The sequence below is a fragment of the Gastrolobium bilobum genome, unplaced genomic scaffold (genome assembly GCF_033153095.1).
Source record: "Gastrolobium bilobum isolate Gb01-03AN ecotype WA unplaced genomic scaffold, APGP_CSIRO_Gbil_v1 utg19911, whole genome shotgun sequence".
In the NCBI taxonomy this organism is placed as follows: Eukaryota; Viridiplantae; Streptophyta; class Magnoliopsida; order Fabales; family Fabaceae; genus Gastrolobium; species Gastrolobium bilobum.
The window spans coordinates 49,482-72,066 of record NW_026898798.1 but is presented as its reverse complement, the minus strand read 5'-3'; the positions used below and the strand labels follow the sequence as shown (position 1 = coordinate 72,066).

At 32.4% G+C, this 22,585-nt stretch overlaps 2 protein-coding genes across 4 annotated transcripts; one reads left to right on the top strand and one right to left on the bottom strand.

Annotated features, from left to right (window-relative positions):
- Nucleotides 1-3,074: 3,074 nt before the first annotated feature.
- LOC133284215 (thiamine biosynthetic bifunctional enzyme TH1, chloroplastic) lies at nucleotides 3,075-9,794 on the top strand. 2 transcript variants are annotated; one of them, XM_061481209.1, is made up of 10 exons: nucleotides 3,075-3,126; nucleotides 3,233-3,529; nucleotides 3,775-3,849; nucleotides 5,017-5,092; nucleotides 5,180-5,255; nucleotides 6,078-6,212; nucleotides 7,112-7,176; nucleotides 7,322-7,449; nucleotides 7,651-7,907; nucleotides 8,913-9,794. In XM_061481209.1, exons 1-10 carry the CDS (start codon nucleotides 3,079-3,081, stop codon nucleotides 9,442-9,444), a joined length of 1,689 nt encoding a protein of 562 aa, XP_061337193.1. In that variant the 5' UTR covers nucleotides 3,075-3,078; the 3' UTR covers nucleotides 9,445-9,794. The 2 variants fall into 2 exon arrangements, with proteins under 2 accessions (XP_061337193.1, XP_061337194.1); XM_061481210.1 differs by having other exon boundaries at nucleotides 3,076-3,131.
- Nucleotides 9,795-10,614: 820 nt separating this feature from the next.
- On the bottom strand, nucleotides 10,615-13,816 carry LOC133284214 (serine/threonine-protein kinase SRK2A-like). 2 transcript variants are annotated; one of them, XM_061481208.1, is made up of 9 exons: nucleotides 13,673-13,816; nucleotides 13,395-13,469; nucleotides 13,190-13,291; nucleotides 12,720-12,773; nucleotides 12,511-12,603; nucleotides 12,321-12,413; nucleotides 11,689-11,793; nucleotides 11,501-11,599; nucleotides 10,615-11,186 (listed from the first exon to the last, which is right to left on the bottom strand). In XM_061481208.1, exons 1-9 carry the CDS (start codon nucleotides 13,790-13,792, stop codon nucleotides 10,869-10,871), a joined length of 1,059 nt encoding a protein of 352 aa, XP_061337192.1. In that variant the 5' UTR covers nucleotides 13,793-13,816; the 3' UTR covers nucleotides 10,615-10,868. The 2 variants fall into 2 exon arrangements, with proteins under 2 accessions (XP_061337192.1, XP_061337191.1); XM_061481207.1 differs by lacking the exon at nucleotides 13,673-13,816 and having other exon boundaries at nucleotides 10,619-11,186; nucleotides 13,190-13,299.
- Nucleotides 13,817-22,585: the final 8,769 nt, after the last annotated feature.

Sequence of the window (22,585 nt, the reverse complement as noted above, 5' to 3'; positions counted from 1 at the left end):
GCTAGAATTTGGGCAGCATGGCCTTTGTTTTCTCATCGTTTACCAGTTTAAACAAAAGGTACCTAATTGATTCTCAGCCCAACCAATTCAACAACTCAATACATAACAAGCATGCATATATTGAATTTCAAGTAGGCATCATTTACATTACATATCCTTTACAAATCATAGAACTTAGCTTACAAAACACTATGATCATTCCCTTGGCTCCCATCAACAAAAGGTGTAACCAAAGGCATGAGCATAGGCTAAGTTCATCCAATGAATCAAGATATACAAATGACCATGGGCTTTCAAAATAAAATCCTATATATGTCAACTACAAAAGGCATGCATAAACTCAAAAGAAATGCCACATGTCATGCATAATCCAGATATGGCCACTTGCCACCAGAGGCTCCTGCGGCATCCTTACCTGAAAGGGGGTCCCCACAACACGGGGTGAGATATACGAATATATCCAGTAAACCAGGGGTCCTTGGAGCATCTCTCCACCCCACAGTTCCATATCAGTGTAATAGCAATAACAATAATAATGCAGTAAATACATATCTATGCAAAGTGCAATACATCTCCAGGAGAAATCCCTCGAGCTCTCAAGCTGTCCTAAGGAAACTCAGATGCAAATAGTCCTACTGGCCAGCTAACTACCATGTATGATTTACGCATCGTCATGCAACATACCCACATAGGGAAACACCATCTTATGCCACACCAAATGCATACACATACGTATAACAAAGCATTACACTATTTTATTGCATTTATATACACAATCACAACCTCTACCCTTTCAGGGCTTGGTAGAACAGTCAAGGGAATTACACCCAAGGTCCGAAGGCTTACCTCAATGCTTCAGTCGACCTTTGTTCTTCACCAATGTCAACAATACTCTACTCCAAAACCAACACCTACACATGGTGTAATGCAATCAACACATTGCATCCAAGAGTATTTCACAATCAACCATCAAATGTTCAATTCAAAACACCACACAAGTGTGAGCTTACCAATTCCAATGAGCTACTCAAGCTTCATAGCTTGTTCAAGCGGTTGATCACTCACGGTCGGTCCAAATGTCTCAATCCTAGACATCATTAGGACACAATCAATCATTCAACTCACCAATTGTTCAACATGCTAGAATACTAACCAATCCAAGCATGAACTTTCCAATATTATGAACAATTATCAAATGACTATCTAGGCTCATTTCCACCGATTAAATGTCATTCCTAGCATTTCTTACAACATGCACTAAATCTCATTCTTCCTAGAACATAGCAAATTCAACTACATTTCATCAAAATCCCAATTTACTATTCATAAACCCTAACTCATGCAAATTTCAAGGAATCATGAGGTTCAAGGGTTAGAATCTTACCACCAATGGTCACACAACCAAGGATTGATGGCTCCTCAAGCTTCAATGGAGGTAGAAACTCTCAAAACCCCAAATTTCTCCAAAGGGCCGAATTTTTGAGAGCCAATATCCCACCACACAAAGCTCCCCACTTAAAACTAAGCTTGGATTATGAAAGAGGGCGAGATTCTAAGCGATTTAGGCTTTTGAATCATCCAAAACCATCAAGGTTTCCTCTCTCTCTCTTCCTCCCTTCCTTCTCCCTCTTTTCTCCTTCTTCTTCTTCTTCTCTCTGTTTCTTTCTCGACGGGTTGCAGGGGGGAAATGGGTTCACTTTTGGCTTTTGGTCACTTAACATTGGTTAAGTGGCTTTAAGCGGGTATTGGTTCGTCTATCTATTCAACTCCAATAATTACCAAACTTTACCCAAAAGTCTGGAATATTATTCTAGGAATATTACTATTTTTATTTTTATATTTTGGGTACTTTTGCCAGTACCCATTTATACCCCTTAATTTTCACTGAGTACACTTTTTAACTCCAAAGTGACTCAGATTCATTTAATTAAGCCTTATACTTAATTTCACTCACTAAAACATGTTTATTTAATTAATTACACTTGATTTACTAATTAATTAAGATGGGCTTTTATATATTGGTTTGATTTGATTTTACTTATTTCGGAAGAGTGTGTGTCATTTTAAAGGATATAAAGTTGTGTCATTTTAAGTGAGAGAAAGAAATAAATTATGAGGGAAAGAGTGGAAAAAAATAAATAAAGGTGCGAGTCCAACTTTTTTGTGAGAATGAAATGACACAAATTATGTCATTTAAATGGAAAAACACTTTTCCCTTTGCATATTTTCATCTGAATCATTTGAATTTTTAGAATAAATAATGTAACAAAAAAATATTTAAAATATTTCTGTAGTTAATGCAGATAAGTTATATGCATTTACTTCCTGTTAAGAACCTTGGGATACATCACCCCAAAAGCTAGCTCAAAGGGTGAGAGTGCTCAAGGCCTTATAAACTCCACATTAGTTGCACATACAACCAATGTGGGACTATATATCTCAACACGCCCCCTCACACGAGAGCCCATTGGGCTTGAAGAGTGGACAATGCAACAGGCCCAGCCTACCTGTGCTAAGAAACGCCACAAGAGAAAGTGGGGGACGGCGAGGCTCTGATACCATGTTAAGAACCTTGGGATACATCACCCCAAAAGCTAGCTCAAAGGGTGAGAGTGCTCAAGGCCTTATAAACTCCACATTAGTTGCACATACAACCAATGTGGGACTATATATCTCAACACTTCCAAAACAACTTCGTTTTGAGATTGAAAGATTAAAAAATTATAATTATAAAAACTATAATAATCCTGAAATAAATTAAAATTATAAAAACACCACAATTTTCGTCACAAAACGATGTCATATTGAACTTAGTGTAGATAACTTATATACAATAATCCCACGAACTCATAATATATCATTCTCTCATTATTTAGGCCATTATGTTAGTTGGGTTGGGTTGATTTGGATGGATCAAACAAAAGTTGGCCCAGTCAAAAGAACAAAACTATTGTTGAATTGAGCCCAAATACATGGCTGTTTGTCGGTTATCCCCAAATGAAAAATAGCTTATGATAGTTTCCAAATAAAATAAAAATAAATAGATTATGATGTTTCTCTGACTCTGAACTCAGGTCAATGGGTTGTGCTATGCTCCTCTGTTGCCACTTCGATTGTCGTGCTCAGGTAAGGTAAAACACGTAATTGTTTTATGTTTCCCCTTTCTCACATTTTCCGTGTGCACTGGGTCTTGTTTTTTTGACCATTTTTGTCTCTCTGGCTGTTACACCAGGTTGCCCCAGTAGTGTTTAAACATGTGAGGGGTACGAGCTTCCCATTTTGGAATTCAGATACTAATCAAAAGAATAAAAGGAAGGGTTTTGTGAAGATGGACATGCAAGCAGATAGAGGTTCAACAAGCATGCTGCACGGTTCTGACAACAAAATTCCACATGTGCTCACTGTTGCCGGCTCTGATTCTGGGGCTGGTGCTGGAATCCAAGCTGATCTTAAAGCTTGTGCTGCTCGCCGGGTCTATTGTTCCACTGTCATAACTGCTGTTACTGCACAGAACACTGTTGGAGTTCAGGTAAGTTCACTCTTTATATTTTATTTTTTTTATTCTTTGTGTCTCTGTTTATTCCTGAGAAACTATGTTTAAAAAAATATGTAGAGAAATCAAGAATTTGATTTCACACATTTTCTAACATAATATGCATAAATGAGAATATAAGTGTTGAGTTGGCTTATTTTTTACTGGACCCTAATTCCAACACATAACATGTTGCTTTTTTTTTTTATTGTCCCTTTTCTCAAATCTGTGGCAATTACTAGGGAGTTGAAATGGTGCCTGACGATTTTTTGGCAGAGCAGTTGAAGTCTGTGCTCTCTGATATGCATGTTGATGTGGTAAGTCAAAATAGTGAGTGCTACAGCTATTACTTTCAAGTATTTTCCTAGTTGTAACCTTTATGATTCAATAAAACTCTTGAGATAGCTCATGTTACTTGACACGAAACCTTCAGAGAGGCTAAAGCAGTAGACCTTCTGTCTTTGCATATTGAAAACCATCTCAAAATTAATAGGAAGCTGTATCTAGAGACCTATTGAGCATGTTGGTGCGTTCAAGCAAGCAAGTTCATGTGTTGCCTAATGTTTCCTGCAAAACTTGCTTCTTATATTCAAAATAGTTGTTTTGCCTATGCCTAGTCCCACTTTCATCGCTTGGGTGAAATGTTCAAGGAACTGTGACCTAGCAAACCCGGACACGCCTTTTTTTAAAAACATGCGTGTCACACCGACACGCGTCCGACACGTGGTCAACATTTTGGGACACGTGGTCAACTCTCCGATATATTTTTCCGACACGCAGTCAACTTTTTTCAATACGTGGTTAACACTCTTACACGCTCCGACACGTTTTTTTTTTTTTAGTCTTAATTTTATTTTATTAACCAAAAAGTAAAAAAAATCATTTATAAATCAAATTTTTTCTATTATAAAATTTGACATGAAAAATTAACAAGGTAAAAAAAATTATTTTTGTTTATATTTATGTTATGAAATTTCAATATTTGATTGGTTATATGACTTATTTTGGACTGGTATATGTATTAAATAATATTATATATATTAAAAATATTATTTAATATCAAAACGTGTCCCAACGTGTCGAAATATGCCATTTTTTAGAATTAACGTGTCGGCGTGTCGTGTCGTGTCTCGTGTCCCGTATCAGTGTCGGTGCATCATAGACTGTGACCTGGTTTGAATACCACATCCTGTGAAAGAATAAGACATGTATGGCATTCCACTTGCCATTTGAAGTTTCAGATTGTGGGGAATATCTAAACACAAATACTAGATATGAATATGCCGTGAGTACTCCTTTTGGAGGGAGGGGAGGCAGGGACCCTGCATTTAGATATTTTGGAATAGGATCTTCTTAGTTCTCTTGGGCATGATACTCATTATAACAATTGCTTTCTTTTTGTTCTCCTTGATACACCCTGATATCTTGGTTAACAGCGGTTGCTAATATTTTTTCCATCTGAACTAATTATGCTATGTCCCTAGGTCAAAACCGGCATGCTACCCTCTCTTAGTGCAGTGAAGGTCCTTTGTCAGAGCCTTAGAAAATTTCCTATCAAAGGTATTCACTTGTACAAAAATTTCTAACGTATTTGTTTAATTGCAATTGGACGGACTTCTGTACTTACTTCATTTTTGCTGAAGGCAGCTCTTGTGGTTGATCCTGTCATGATATCTACCAGTAGAGATGTACTTGCTGGTCCTTCTGTTCTTGCTGGATTTCGGTATGTGTTTTTGAACCTGAACTATGCTGCATCTGTACAACATGAAAGTATTTTCCATACTCTTTGGTCTTCACAACGGAATTCATATACTCTTCACCATTTGAAACCCTATGATGTTTTGGCCTGTGCTTAATTTTTTTGATGCAGGACAATCCAAGAGTACTTCTCTTGGCAGGGTTCTCCCCTGATTGATAAACCAAGAGTACTCCTCTTGGCAGGGTATTCTCCTGACAAACAAACAGTAACCAAGAGTAATCCTCTTGGTAGGGTACTCCCTTGATAAACAAACCTAGAGTGCTCCTCTTAGGTTGAGTTATCTTCTCTCAAGTTTCAAATACTCTCTGAAGGAAACAAATATTAATAATTAATCATGCTAAAGTCTGAATTACATAAGGCACCTACAAGGTATTTATAACCCAAATATAATAAAAATTCTAAATCAATGCTAATTAGATACATAATTTTAATAAAATATAAATTTCCTTAAAATGGATATTTTATCAAAGATAAAACCCCTTAAAATATGAAAAGATATCAATATCATAAATAACATAATTATCATCAAATCCATAAACTCTGTATCATTCTGCATAATCTATTTTGTATAATTTTTTATGGGTTTTTTGTCTATTGGCTTTTATAGTTTTTGGCAGAAAACCACAATATTTTTAAAATTCAATTTTATTTTCATCCTTATTTTGTACAACACTATATAGATGGATATTGGATACAAATACTGCTTCAAAATTACTTCACGAGTTCACGTTTATTAATAAAACTGTTAGAAATTGATTCTGCTATTTTATTGATTTCTGAATGCAGGGAGGAGCTGCTTCCCATGGCCGACATTGTAACCCCAAATATAAAAGAGGCATCGCTTTTACTTGGTGACATGCCACTAAAATCTATTTCTGATATGCGCACTGCTGCAAAATTGATACATGATTTGGGTCCTAGGTTCGTTACTGTTTAATATATTTGAACTTTAGTTCCAAATGGATACTTTTAGGAAATTACTTTTGTATTTATGCTTAGAACTATATAGTGAAACAAACTTCTAAGCTCAGAACAACATAGGTGAACTTATATGTATGGTATACACTTTCAGCTCAAGTTGAAAACTTCTAACGATGCATGACATGTTTACCTGTGAATTTTTTTGCTTATATTATAGTAGCATTGCATTACATTTGTTTTTTTTATTTGTTTTTCTTCAGACTTTCCCAAGTAACTATACACGTTATACTGTTTATATCTAAATGGCTGATACCAATATCCAGAACACGGACTTGCAAACCTTTTAGTAAAATCTTTCCTAAAGAATGCACTGCATTTTATACATATCTCATATAAAGCACTTGTATTGATGAAGTTTGATACTCTGTGAGAAGTAGAGTGATTGTTTAATTGAATTTGACTTTGGCCCTGAGGGCGTAAGCAGTACTTTTGGAGCTAAGAATACATTCCATATTTATGATAGCACTGTTTATATTAAACTGCACAAAATAGATTGTTGAATTGTTTCCCTAAATTAATTGTTGTAAATAGAGTAATATACTATAAGGGATGAAGTCCCGCATAGGTAAATTATTATTATATAATTATTATATTCTGTTCTTTAATAAAGCCTTTACTGTGTAATTGAGACATGGATTCATCGTATGTCTCTCATTTTCTCATTATTCAATAGTAATACCCAATAATTCCATCGCTTGCTTTGTATTAGCAGAAAATTCTGATGGTGTTGTATATGTAAGAGTGTTTTGCTGCATGGACCGAGGTCAAAAAAGTAAATCTAAAAAAAAACTTCAACTTAAGAGTAGTCTGCTTTTACAGATGATTAATTTTCATTACAGGAATGTACTTGTCAAAGGTGGTGACCTCCCTAATTCATCAGATGCTATTGATGTATTCTTTGATGGTAAGATACAAGTCTTGATTCTAGACACACAATCGCAAAAAAATAAAATAAATAAATCTGAGACACGACAACTTTTTTCGTGTACTTTTTGCTGTCCAAAACTATGTTAAAAATGAGCTCCATTTCTAGGTCTTGAGTTTTGTAGGTGAGAAATTCTACGAGCTGTGTTCGTCGCGTGTAAATACTCGCAACACTCATGGTACTGGTTGTACTTTGGCATCATGTATAGCAGCAGAGCTGGCAAAAGGTTCATCAATGCTTGCAGCTGTTAAGGTTTGTTCAGTTATCTCAATCCGCATTAATATTGATGGACCTCATTTGGCAATACACATGAATTACCCCTTCTCTGTTTTTTTATTTATTTATTTTTTGTGCTTTATAAATAAAATAGAGAAGTAGAAAATTAAAATAAAAGAGAAAGAAAGTTGGAATATGCTATCATTCTAATATTTTTACATATATGAATCCTGGCAGGTAGCTAAACGTTTCATTGAGGCTGCGTTGGATTACAGCAGAGACTTGGTCATAGGAAATGGAGCCCAAGGCCCTTTTGACCATTTTTTGGCACTTAAGAATATCAATCAGAGTTCTTATAGACAGGATATATTCAATCCAAATGACTTATTGCTATATGCTGTAACGGATTCAGCCATGAATAGGAAGTGGGGCCGTTCTATTGCTGAAGCTGTTAAGGCTGCTGTAGAAGGAGGTGCTACCATTGTTCAATTAAGGTTTGTTTCTTTAGCTTTGCTTTGCTTATTTTTGTATTTTCTTAGCTGTGATACATAATATCTCTGTTTCTCTCCATCGCTATTTGATAGCAGTTATAATTTTTTATGGTTTAATATGCCAAGCTGACTATCCTAAAGATCTGGGAATTAATATTTTATTTTTTTAAAAATTTCCCAATCCTTTTCTTGGATTTGTGATTTTTATTTCCATGCATTTCCTTCTCTTTCTTCCCATCCCCCACTCAAAAAAAAAATATTAAGTACACAGTCCAGAGTCAGATGTTTAATTCCAGGCTTGAGTAGTTGAACTTTAAAAAACAATACAACACCAGGAATCCTTTTCTATTATTGTGTCTAGATTTCTATTTTCTTGAATTTGATGCTTACTTTTGTTCTTTATCTCTTTTATTTACCATTAAATACAGGGAGTAAAAAAAATCTGCATAAGGTATATGCTATATCCTACATGTTTGTTACTGAGGAAACCAGTTTAAGTTTTATTTTATCTGTATTACTGCATGCATGTGGGACTGTCTTCAACTGTTTGAAATCAACCAGGATATCAAAATATATTGTAATCTCATTCACCTAATTTTATCAGCACCAAAATCTGTTTCTTCCACTGCTTTGGTTTATCTCTCAACCCATCTTAACCTATTACTCAACAACTGTCTCTGGCTGGCTATCTAATCTTGTCTCTTCCATGAAAAAAGATATCGTCTCATAATTAAAGTGACCTTAGGCTATCTTCTAAAGGAAAGTATTCAGCTTGTACAGCAGCTCCTGCTGTGCCTTATTTACCAATTTATAAAGTGAATTCTCAGATCAAGGATTTCTAGATCCGAATTCATGTTTGTGGTTTACTAATATTCTTGAATTAAGAAATGTTTGTTGTGTCACTTTAGTTGACGAATCTGATATGCATGTTTGATTTACCTGTATTCCTGTTAGGGACTCTAGCATGGGCATAAATCATTTTAGCCTGAATTACGTCTGCTTTTTCAGGGAAAAGGATGCAGAGACACGGGACTTTATTGATGCTGCCAAAGTATGCCTTAAAATATGCCGTTCGTATGGAGTACCGCTACTTATAAATGATCGTATAGATGTGGCCCTTGCTTGTGATGCTGATGGTGTTCATGTTGGTCAGTCTGACATGTCTGCAAATCTTGCTAGAAGTCTCCTTGGTCCTGAAAAGATAATCGGTGTATCATGCAAGACGCCAGAGCAAGCGCAACAAGCATGGATTGATGGTGCTGATTACATTGGTTGTGGTGGTGTATATCCCACTAATACAAAGGCTAATAATCGCACTATAGGTTTAGACGGGTTAAGGGAGGTATGCCAGGCCTCTAAACTACCTGTGGTTGCAATTGGTGGCATTGGTTTGTCAAATGCACGTGCTGTCATGGAACTTGGTGTACCAAATCTGAAAGGGATTGCTGTTGTTTCTGCTCTATTTGATAGGGAATGCATTTTGACTGAGACAAGAAACTTGCTCGCGCTAACAAGTGAGGCAGCATTGTTGATACAATGAACATGCGGCATTGTAGGAGCAATTTTGCTATCTTTAGAGTTAAGCGATTGGTTAAAAAGTTGCTTTCAACTTTAATGGAAACACACAACTGCAGAGTCTTTATGCGCCATGCTAAATTTGTAGATTCAAAATTCCAGAAAAGGCATTTATGCCATGATCAATACTGGGGCAGAACAAAACCTATTTGGAGGTTCATTTGTTTGCCTTTGTTGGATATCGTACCTGCTAATTTACAGCTTGAATTATAGCAAGAATGATAGCAGGGGAAAGCCATTGTAATTTTTATTTGGGAAATACTATTCTCCTTTCACATAAGATAATTTCTCTCGTGTTCTCTTATTTCGATTTTCACACTTCACCTATTTTTTTTTTTTATTTTTTTTTTTTGTAATGGTGAGACGCACCTATTTTATCTCTATAACATAAGATAACTATTTTATGTAAAAAGAGACTAATAAAGCCTTTTTTATTTTGCTAATGAACTTTGCTTGCACAATTTGTGGGAAAGCCTTACATAAAAATAATTAGTCAGACAGGTTTCGACAACATCAAACCAGGGACAATTTTCCAATGGATATTATTTTAGTCAATATAGTGTACTAGAAAGTTAACTGAAATAAGGGAAAATTAACCAAATAAAAACACAAGTAAACTGAATATCTAAACAGTTAAATTATTACACACAATTCCTTCATTACACACCTATCTCATTCGTTCTTTCTTTCTCTCTCAAGCCCAAATGGGATTTTGTGAGCTCTACCGGATTTCTTGCTCAGTGCAAAAAATGTTTTATTAAATAACATTTGGTGCCAACACCATTGATTATTGCTGCTTATCACTTACGTTCAAATGACTGTCAGATGCCTCAAGGTTAGCTGTAAATTTGGTGAACATAACAGTTTGTTAGGCTAGAAGATTATGTTGAACTAAACTAGACTTTGCTATCTGTAGTTTTAAGTTGCCAGAAATAAGCTTTGGCCAGTCCTAATACTTAGGTTAGGACATTTTTGCCCAAACCTTAAGCTAACAGACATACTGAGCCAAAGAGACATCATTGCAAGCATATTCATAAAATCAGACTTGACAACAGAAACTGAAACCTAAACCGAATGAAAATAAAACGAATACAAGGACACACTACATCTAGCATTTTGACCAAGAAAAAGAGCATATATGGAAAGACTATGTCCCTAAATCCCTGCCTGGGAGAGAGATGGACACAAGGGGGGTAGAGAGCAAAAAGGCAACTTGATACTTATAAAATGGTCACAGATAACAACCATGGACAATATTAAAAAAATGTACAGCCAATAATTCAACTATATGTCCTATGCAGATAACTGAATTTTATACATACGAGCAAAACCCTCCCACCTTAGTTGAACTTAACAACCAAGAATCTATTGCTCTATCTACAGCAGTTTTTAACTGACATGAAATTCTCCGCTAGCCTGTGCCTCCTTGACTCTCTTTTCATACTCATCTTCTTCCCCCTCAGCCTCTGCTTCTTCTTTTGTTTCATCTTCTTCTTCCACCCCTCCCCAGCCAAACCCTCCAATTGACCTAGATGCTTGAGGTTGAGCTTTGGCCTCCTCGACAATATTCATGATGTCTTCTATACTCTGAAGAGAAAAGGTAGGGTTTTCTTTTCTGTAGTAGACAGCTTGAGCCACTTCTGTCAATTCTCTAGGCAAGTTCTTTAAAAACCATGGGTGGGACTTGATTTCCTTAATGGTGATTCTCTGCAGTAAATCACAATATAGAGTGACAACTTATTTTACCACAAAATATCCCTTTATTATGGGAGGAGAACAGGGGATAGCTTAGCAACATTACAGTCAATAATTTCACTAGGGCCTGGTATTTATTAATCCATGTTTGAAACTTAGCAAATGACCCAAAAAAGACTGCATAACTATGATTATGATATGAACTAACTTCAAGTGATATCATGCACCTAAAATGCCATAGCTTTAAATTTTTTGACAACTCCTGAAAAAATAATTAGATAAATAAGACTTCTGAAATGCTAATAAGCACCATAGCATGTGCATACCCTAGCTGGATTTGCCACAAAAATGCGAGATAGCAGATTTCTACAGTCTTGAGATATGTGAACATAGTCTGGGATCTTGTATTGAACAGCCATAATTCGCTGGATAAGAATGTGAAGTCAGAAAGAGTAGATATTTCATAAATCTAATAACTGAGATTGGGGGGGGAGGGGGGGTGTTGAGGAATTACATTGATGGTTTTCCTGAAATTTTTGGGATCCTCTTGGTCCTCAAATGGGTATGCTCCCACCAGCATTACATAAAGAGTCACTCCACATGACCATACATCTGCCAACTGAACCGACATAAAACAGAATAGAAGAACTAAGAAAATGAACATCATTGACATATAATACACAGAAAACTCATCATGCAAGATTTAATCCCAAGTACTTCTATGTTTCCTATCTGACATTTGTAAAAAAGTCAGAACCAACACAAATAACGAAAATAAATACTCTTTCCTTCGGATAGCTAAATTTTTTAAGGACATTAAAAATTATAAGAATTCAACATTAGGCACCTGGGCTGTAGAAAATAACATTTGCAATTTGCATTCCAAACTAACCAATCCATAAATATTATTTCTCCATACTATTCTGACAGTTAAATGTGGATATATTAAGTCATCAAACATAATGTACATCTATAATTACCTGCAAATCATTAAGGACAATTATATTGCTTGATGGTCTTGTCTCAACAGGAATTATTATCATCCAATTTATTTCTTACTTTCTTCTAAGTAAGAAAAGACCCAATGTGTGTGTTGAACCATTCCATCACATTCTGAATCTTATTCCATGATAGAAACTAGATTACCTTTCCATCATATTCCCTGCGGGAAAGAACTTCTGGTGCAATATAGGCTGGAGTTCCCACTGTTGACTTGGGCCTAGAATGAAGCAGAGATGACTAGAAAAATAAAAGGTTATCAGAATCAAAACTTGTCAAATATGACTTTCATAATCTATTTAAAGCATTTGGTATTGATATCACTCCGTAATTGAACCTTAGAATAACCAAAATCACAAATTTTGAGACGAGGGGCAGGGCTGCCATCCAATAAGGTGTTCTCTAGCTTCAGGTCTCGATGGCAGATTTGCTGCAAAAGGAAGGAAAAATTACATAGAAAAATGGCCCCAAAGAAGAGGAAATAAGAAACAGATTACCAACAGACTGAAACAAACAATCCAATCCCAGAATATTAATTTCATTTACCATGGAATGACAGTAGCTAACTCCTGAGATGAGCTGCTGGAAGAAATATCGAGCCTGGAAATTTAGAGGATGCAACAAGAATGAGAAACAAATTATAGACTCGTCCGGGATTCGTTATTAAGAATGAAGAAGGAAAAGGGGGGAGGAGAGTAAGCATCATTAACAAGTAGGAAAGAGGAGGAGGAGTTAATAAAGGAATGGTAACTTAAACTCAAAAATTTAATAGCTCAAATTTGTTACTTCAGTTACTTGTATTTCTTTGGGATAAGATGCTATTTTATTTTCTACACAGGTTTGCCGGGATTTTAAGTTTGCCTAACACCCTTATGCTATTGTCCTAGATCTACTCATAAACAATGGCAGAAGAGACAGGTTATGAACATTGTACTGTGAAGCTCCAAATTGATTTTATTTGAAAATTATAAATTGTAAATTTTAAAGAGAGAGAGAGAGAGAGAGAGAGAGTATACCTCATCTTCGCTGAATCTTCCAGCATTGCAAATTCGCTCAAAGAGCTCTCCACCTGCTGCATACTCCATAACTATTCCAAGATGAGTAGGAGTCAAAACCAACTGCAAAACTGAAACTCCATATTAAACAACCCGAACATGATAAAAGCCAAGCCATTACTAATTAGTAATTACTATCAACCACAATAAAATGATATACACAGACCTCCTTGAACCGAATAATATTCGGATGGCGAAGACTTCTATGGTTTATGATTTCCCTTGCAACATTCTCATCAATCTGGAAAACATCAATTTAAAAAACAAAAATACAGATATGCCCACATGCAAAGACATGGACACACAAAAACACATGAGACAAAATAATAATAATAATAACAATAAATAACATGATAAAATAAACATGTGTTTTCTAAGAATTTAGCTTCAAGTCACAATAATCTGAAATAAAAAATGATATGGTGAAGGTGAAAAGAGTAGAACCTTGTGACCCCTTTCAATGTATTTCATGGCAACGAGTTCCTTGGTCTCTTTGTGGCGCATGAGCCTAGCCACACCGAAATTCCCAGATCCTATATCCTTCACCAGCTCGTACTTCTCCATTTCTAGCTTGCCACCGAATCAACAACACACAGAAATTTTACACTTTTCAATTCCAAAAAACAGCAACCCCGGATTCAATACCCACAAACACTGAGAGAGGATCAGAGCGAGAGAGAATCCCAAATGGGAAATGGGAAATGGGAAAGGGAGAATAAGGTGCAGTCCGCAAAATAAAGCAAAAAAAGGTGGTGAATTTATGAGAATGTGACAGTGGGGATTTGAGAGAGTTTAGAAGGAAAGTAAAGAATCGTGTGCGCAATTTGTTGATTATTAATATTATTTTGTTGGGATTTAAATCAAAGTGTTGATTGGAACAGAAAAATTGCAACTTTAACCCTTGGGTTGGGAGGAGAGAGAGAGAATGAGAAATAGGCAACAGTCACTCAAGTGTATAAAAAAATTATCAGACATAATTCGCTACACAGTGTAGTGAATTATGTATGCAAGTAATTCGTTATACAGTGTAGCGAAATATGCTACGTCAGAATCAAAAATGTCATATGTCAAATTTTGCAAAATTCGCTACATAAGGTAGCGAATTTCTCAAAATTTGACATGTGACATTTTTGGTTCTGACGTAGCATATTTCGCTACACTGTGTAGCAAATTATACCACGTGTTATTTTGACAAAATTTACTATTAGCGTGACAGGTAATAATTTTGTCCAAAAGCGACAAAATGATCACTCTCCCGATAAATAGACAAAGAAACGCAGCGTGCGTAGCGTACTACGTTCAGAGTCTCAGAATCATTCCAAAAAAAAAAATGAGAAAAAGAATATCTGAGTGGTGACTGTACTGCACTTGATTATGACACCTCCCTTTGATTACTCTTCAACTTGGGAAATATTAATATGAGAGAAATCATATTAATATCATTCTAAATAAACATTTCAACTAAAGTTTAAGTGGTTTTATATTTGTATTTCCTTAGCATGCCTAACCAGAGTTTATTAGGTTTAGATTTGTTGACGGTTCTCATATTATATAAAGAATTAATTTAATTAAATGAATATTATATTAATAATTTTATATTTCTGTAACAGTTGTTGAATTCTTTTTAATAATAAGTTATTTAATCATTAAAAAAGTTAAAGCTAGTAAAATTGATGAATAATAATACAATACTATCAAGTATCAACCTTTTTACTGCGTATATGTGTTGTTTAAAATAAGGATCATGCTCCGATACTCATATAAGGTTGTTTAGTTAAAAATATATATATTTTAATTTTTATTAATAATCATAAAATTATTCTTTGTTTTATTTTTTGAAAAATTATGTATTATTTTAAATAATACACTTTGTACTATTAGCGTATTTTGATACATATTTATTTATTTTTTATATTTTCTCTCACTCATAATAAGTTTTTTCTCTCTTCCTAATTTTGTAAAATAACGGGAATAAAAAGTCCAATAAATATAGGGAAAAATATTTTTACAATTAGTGTAGATAAGTTATCTGCATTTACACTCATAATGATGTCATTTTTGTATTGAAATTTTAAGAAATTATAAATATAAAGACTATTATAACTCTGAAATAAATTAAAATTATAAAAATACAATGATTTCCGCCCAAAATAACGTCGTATTAGACTTATTGCAGATAACTTATCTGCAGTAACCGCAGAAAAAATGAACCTATAAATATATATTAAAGTATAGTCATTTCACTTAAAAAAACATAAAATTATGCCATTTGTAACACCATATTACGTACCGGCATGTTAACATTGCATAATATTATGTACAGCGTAATAATAAAATTAAATTACTTCTTAAACTCTACCCAAAAAATTACTTCCAAAATTATATCTTACATGAAATATACTTAAAATTTTAATTATACATTAGTCAAAAATTGAGTTCACTATTACATTTGAAAAGAATTATATTACATTATATCTAAATTGACAAGAAATGTTTATATTTCATCGATCATTCTACTGATCTCTGTACAGTAATATTAGCATAAACATAAAAATACATAAGAAAAATATCTCACTAATATTATAATTTTTGAACTATAACCAATACAATCACTTTATGAAAAATATCATTCTCTCAAGTAAATTATAAGAATAAAATAATTACAAAAATAATCACATATAATAAATTGTGTAAAATTTAATTAAAGCTGCCCAAATTATGTGGGTCATTGAATGTGAAATGTTTTATATGGCGGAGCTCAAACCATGATAAGACGTTTCTTACCTTATAACCATTATGATTCCTCAGTCACGTCAGAATCATACAATTAAAATTTACACATTCTTGTCTACCAATAATTTTTTTACACATTCTTTTAATATTAATTTGATACCAAAGAAATTTATTGATTCTATAATAAATTTACAAACTCAAAGATAACAGATAAATCAAAAGAATATAAGAAATTCAGAATAAAATATTTGAACAGAATAATAATATCTTCACAGGTTTTAAAAAAATAACTTTAAAATATCATCTTTAAATATAGAATAAAATTAAAAGAATGAGATTTTATTTCTAATATTACCATCCTCTTCCTATTTTTTTCTCTCGGTTCCTTATTGTTTTGCTTTCTTTCTTTCTTTTCTCTTACGCGTTTTCTCTATCTCTTTTATTTTCTTTTCTTTTCTCCCTACTTGTTTTCCTTTCTTTCTTTTCTATTTCCTTTCCTTTCTTCGCGTCAGGTTATATATACATGTGTAAAAGTTACATGCTGATTACTTTTTAAAATATCTGAATCAAACTTATCTAAATATAATTATTACAAATCTGATAAAATCTAAGACTTTTATCCTCAAGTTCCACGTGGCTCTGGTAGTTTATTTTATGGGATTTATTAATCTCCTTCAATAGAAGATAACTTACCTCATGCATAGAAACAAGTTATGTGGGTCCCACCATTTTTTAAAAATAAAAAAAATAAAAAAAGAATGGCACAACTTTTTATGTCTCACTAACATGAGATAATTGTCTTCTATAAAAGGAGATAATTTAAATCCTTATTTTATATGTGGCATTATTGGGATCGCCAATTTTATAAAACACGGCACTTTAAACACCGTCCAGTCAGATACATCACTGCGTTAGTATAACACTTAATAAAACATTATAAGGGCGTGATTGTATAAGACTTTGATGCATAGTATAGGATAAAGTTTAATAGTATAAGACTTAATAGTATAAGGCCTGATTGTATAAGACCTGATTGAATTTTAATACTATCCAGCGTTTTGCTCGGTATTATATAAAATAATATATTGTATAAGATAATATTATTTAATATTTTGTAATGCACTGTATAATACTGCTATATATGATAAAAATATCCTTTAATAAAGAATTTATATAATTTTTCAAAAAATGTCATATGATATTAACTTTTATAAAAATTTATTGATGAGTGTGTCCAAAATATAAATTAATTTTTATAAAAATAAAAATATTCAATATTTTAAAAATTAATATATTAAAAAATTAAATTTTATTTTAATAGATTAATATTAAAATAATATATTAATTTTTTAGAATTACATCGTTTCACGATATTAATACATCAATCTCTTATCAGGCCTTATCCCTGACCCTTAGGCCGGATTAAGTTATACATCGTTTTGATGTATTAAGAGATTATGTTGTATAAGCTTATACTATACGATGGTCATACCAAACAACTGAAAATGTCATAATGTATAGCGTAAGCTTATACTATCATGTCTTATACGTCACATCATGCCTTATACGTCATACCAAAGTGTCGCTTTAGGTGCCACTGTTATCCTCTTTTTCTTCTTTTTTTGCTATTACGTTACACCATCTAAAATGATAAATATTTTTTCTTTATTTTTATTCATAAAAAATTGTACAACAAATAATAAAAACTTTGTTTATGATAGTTTGATGTGTTTTATTAAATATAATTAGTTTTAATTATATAATTTTAAAATATAATAATATTTAAGAATATTTATAGTAAAGTAATTGAGGAATCCACACACGTTAATTTAATCATATTATGGTAAAATGTTTAAGAAATCCACACACACATGTATAACGAATCTATAAATTTATTTTTGTTTATATAAAGATAAAAGTTATAGTCTAAATAAGAAAACATCAATGTAACACTAATTGATTTGAGATTTTAACTAAAATGATAAATTTAAGAATTAAAATAGAAATAATCTAGAAAAATCAAATACTTAAATAATTGATATGAAAATCTTTTAAAATTCTGAATAAAAATAATGAATGTGAGCTCTGGTAGTTTGAGAAAATAAGTAAAACAATAAAAAAGAATAGCATAATATAATTGGTAAATAAATATTTTCATTAATAAAGATGAATTTTGATTAATTAAAAACTAATTTGAAATTTAATTTGTAACTACAAATATAATAAATGAACCTTTAGCAATTTAAAATTAAGTAAATTTATGAAATCGTTATTGACTAATTAAAAATTCTGAAAAAACGATTTAATAAAATATTAATTGATTAAAAAATAATCACAAAAACAATGTGATAATATAATAATTTTTGGGAATAAATCTATCCCGATCAAAAATCAATATCACAACATTCATCTTTTATTTATTTTTTTGGGTACAATCACAACATTCACCTTTGAAGATTATGATAAAATGTTAGGAACAGTAATTTTGTTAATTAAGTGGGGGTAGTGGATAGGCGTTTGTTTCCATTGTGTTAGTAGTTAGTTTTCATTATATCAGCATGCACGTTTGGTTTAGGAGAAATTTTTTGAATACTAGGGAAATAGAATTGATAGAAAAATGGTAAGAAAGTTAGATAAAGTGAGATAGATAGAAAAATGTTAAAAAAAGTTATTTGTGGAGAAAAACTTTACTAGGTATTTTGCTTCATTTTTTTAGCTATCTTTGAAAAACCACATACAAATTAGCTTTCCTAACAGTAGAATTTCCTAGCTATCTATCACAAAATATTGAAATCTATGCAAATCACTTAAATGAGGAAATTGAAGGAAACGGTGAACCAAACATGATTGTTTTACTTTCCCACTTTCACTTGCATAGACATCCTCAAGAATACCCCCACCAAACACCACCTATAGGTATGTATTTTTTCTATTTAAATGGCCATATGAAGCAATGAAAGATATGAAATAAGTTAATCATAGGATCTCGTGTGCAAGAGATTAGGCTTCCTCGAGCCATATTCCTATCCTCTGTTGTATTATCATTTATGTAAAAGTAGGTAAACTCCACAGTTGCTACCAGTAGCTACCACTGCCAGACCAACCCCACCTATGTTCGAAGGCTAACGTTTGAGGAGATTTCAGATCGAAGGAAGAAGATACTTTGTTTCCAATGCAATGAAACTTTTGCGCCAAGACATCATTACAAAAAGCTCTTCTTGATTGAGGCGATTATGGAAGGAAGTAGTGATGGCAAAGCATGCATTCACTTGGAGGATTATCTGCCAGAGAACTAACCCCAACTGAAATCACATGGGGAAACTTTGAATTTTTACTGTAATAATTTCCTGAAATTACTCTTAGGAGTCGTTTGGTTCGAGATAATTTTTTTTTTATCTGAAAATCACGATTTACAGGAATATGATGAGAAAATGAGTTTTCTGAAAATGTTATCAAAAAGTTGTTTGGTAGACTAACATATTTCAAAAAATATTAGATTAATTTTTTTGATGCTATGTTTAGTTGTATTAAAATTTTCCTTGTCATAGAAATTTTAAAATACCACTTTCTGGATGATATTTTTAAAAACATTTACACACAAAATAAAATTTTAAAAAAATCAGATTTTTGAGAAAGTTTTAAAAATCTTGTACCAAACGTGAATAATTAAGATTATCACTTTCAGTTACTCGAAAATTTTAAAAAAACTCTCGTACCAAACAGCCCCGGACAAGAGTAAATTTTAAGAGGAGGGAAAATGTTAAGAAGATTTATTTTGTTGATTAAGTGGGGTAGTGGATAACAATTAGTTTCCATTATGTCAGTAGCTAGTTTTCATTATGTTAGTATGATAGTTTCTTACTTATTACGGTTATGTACTTTTTCTATTTAAACTTTTATATGAAGGAATGAAGGGCACGAGATAAGTTAATCATAGCATCTTGTTTTTTTTTTTTGAAGTTACCCAACCCTAATTACCTCTTTGAGGCGAGTTGGCTCCCTCTGGTATCCCCACGAGCTTCGACTCTTTGAGCCGGCTATGAGACTAATTCGGAATGCGGGGGCTAAAGGTTCAGCCCCCTCCCCAAGAATGCATTCAGGAGGAATCGAACACATGTCCAACCCCACTAACTCAGCGCCAAATTACCAACTGAGCTGCACCCATTGGGTACATAGCATCTTGTATGTAAGAGATCAAACTTTCTCAATAAAATCATATTCCTATCCTCTACTATGTTATCAATTTTGTAAAAATAGGTAAAAAAGGCCAAGGCGAACCCTATTCATACTCGATAAAATTTCTATTATCTTTTCCATTCTATGTGACTACTCTGTAATGATAATATAATGATAATATTATACACCCTTTCCGTTGATCTTGAGTTAATTTGAAATTATTATACATATATATACTAAATTAATTATGCATATCTTATTATATTTTTTCTTAAAATATTTAAAATATAATGTAGCGAGCGCGAACAACAACAAAAATTTGTAAATTTAAATTTTGAAGTTTGAACTAAATTTAAAAATTTAAAATTCACCTAATTTCAATAAAACTTGTAAATTCCAAGTTACAGTAACGAAGAGAACAGCAAATTTTTTAAAATTTTATCACATCACTCGAATGAAAATTCTTATAGTCCATAATACATTTTTTACTCGAAATAAAAAATATTCGAGACTCATATAGTAATTTTAGCAATCATTTAAAAGATGAAATGAGTTAATTTCACAACTACAAATATACAACGATGCAGTTGACATCACAATATCTTATTTGTATATTAAATTATAGAATTTCAATTTGATAGAGGTTATTTAAAAATAATAACAATTGCATTATCATCTAGTATGTATTATCACATCATTATATATACTATGAATTTATAGGATATATATATAAGTGGTAAACTATAATACGCTCGGCAACTTAAGGTGGTGTTTGGTTGATGTTTGGTTGAGAGCTTTTCAGCGGATATTTATGTTTATCAAATATGGGTTTTAGAAACACCATGTTTGTTTCAACGTATTTTCACCAAAAACTCATCTATCCAATTTGTCTGAATTTATGAAAAATATAAATATCCGCACTGTTTAGAAACCCAGTTTGAAGGTGAGATTTTTTGGAAAACTGGTTTTCTGATTTTTAATGCACTGTTGATTTCATAAAGTTACTTAATTTTTCCAGTAAAGTTTTTCCCCACCAAACAACTTTTTTTTTATATTTTTCTACCTATCTCACTTTATCTATCTTTCTAATCATTTTTCTATCTATTATATTTTCCTACTATTTCAAAAAAAAATTCTCAACCAAACACCCCTAAATGAATGGATTTGTATGAGCCGCAAAACGATGCGGCATGAATCATGAAAACTTTTTTGTGGCGGTGACGAGCTAATCCAAAAGCCAAAACGGGGTCCATCGTACAATTTAATATAATTTTATTTGGTTCTGGAACCAAATTCCTACACGTTTTTTTATGGGAATTAATTTCCTATATGTCATGATTAAAGAATGACACTCCCATGCGTGCATCTTTATATCACCTTATATTTTTTTGACTTATTGTTTACCATGTCATGTCACATCATTCAATTTACAGGTGCATGGCATGGCCACCAACCCTTTTCTTTTTCGGTTTTTCCCCTCTCGACTTCAATATCGTAAAAAATAAAATGGTGTAGTTTTACTAGTTTCCACGATTCTTTCATTACGTTATGGTTCAATTTTAGTTCAGTTCGGATAATGTTTTTTAAGAAGTGTCATATTTATAGCATATAATATAGCCATCTGTATAAACTACCCATAATTATGAATGTGTTAAAATTGCAGAAGAATACAAGTTGAAGTATATAAATGTATAATTAATTAACTGTGCCCGTGTTGAAAACTTTGTTGTATATCATTGTCGCCATATGGGTTGGGGGTCCTTAAGCTTTATAAGTAGTGGGCTAGACATGGCCCAATTGGATCGATTCTTTTGTTATTCACTAAGTAAATGAGATAACAAGCCAATCCTTCTCCAAAAAAGCCCAATACAAATTCGAGGCCCATTTTTCGGCACAAAGTTTTAATTTTTTTAATACAATAATAAATAAATAAATATATTTATCATGTTACATGAGATAAAATTATCTTATACAACATATAAAAAAGTGGGTGAAATCTATTAAGTAAAGAGAAATGAAAAAACATGGATACCATTTAACTTTTGAGGTAGAATATTCTTATTACCAATTTTTTCAACTATCACTCAATTACTATTTTAATCACTATTGAATCAGAGAAAATTTTAAATGAAGAGAGAGAATTTTTTTTATTTTTAATTCAATGATGATTAAAGTGGCAATGAAATGGTAGTAGAAAAAATTGATACTAAAAATATCTCATCTCTTACTTTTTATGTATGTAAAAAATAAAACTATATTGAGAAACATATTTCTCAAATAAATATATCCATTAATTGTTTCTTTTTAGGATTTTATTACTTTTTTTTACATGAAATAATTATCTTATGTTATAGAAAAAAATAAATCAGTCCCATCTTTGTATAAAAAAAATAAAAAACAAGAAAAATGAGGTGAAAAAAAACAAGAGAGAGTAATATTTTTCTTCTA

What these genes read in the sequence shown, in the direction of transcription:
- LOC133284215 (XM_061481209.1), top strand. Translation starts at nt 3,079, where the DNA reads ATGGGTTGTGCTATGCTCCTCTGTTGCCACTTCGATTGTCGTGCTCAG. An exon ending in TAGAAAATTTCCTATCAAAG is followed by an intron (nt 5,093 to 5,179) that starts GTATTCACTTGT and finishes TGCTGAAGGCAG; the next exon opens with CTCTTGTGGTTGATCCTGTC. An exon ending in GCTACCATTGTTCAATTAAG is followed by an intron (nt 7,908 to 8,912) that starts GTTTGTTTCTTT and finishes CTGCTTTTTCAG; the next exon opens with GGAAAAGGATGCAGAGACAC.
- LOC133284214 (XM_061481208.1), bottom strand. Translation starts at nt 13,792, where the DNA reads ATGGAGAAGTACGAGCTGGTGAAGGATATAGGATCTGGGAATTTCGGT. An exon ending in ATATTATTCGGTTCAAGGAG is followed by an intron (nt 13,292 to 13,394) that starts GTCTGTGTATAT and finishes TCAGTTTTGCAG; the next exon opens with TTGGTTTTGACTCCTACTCA. An exon ending in TTGTGGCAAATCCAGCTAGG is followed by an intron (nt 11,187 to 11,500) that starts GTATGCACATGC and finishes GATTTACTGCAG; the next exon opens with AGAATCACCATTAAGGAAAT.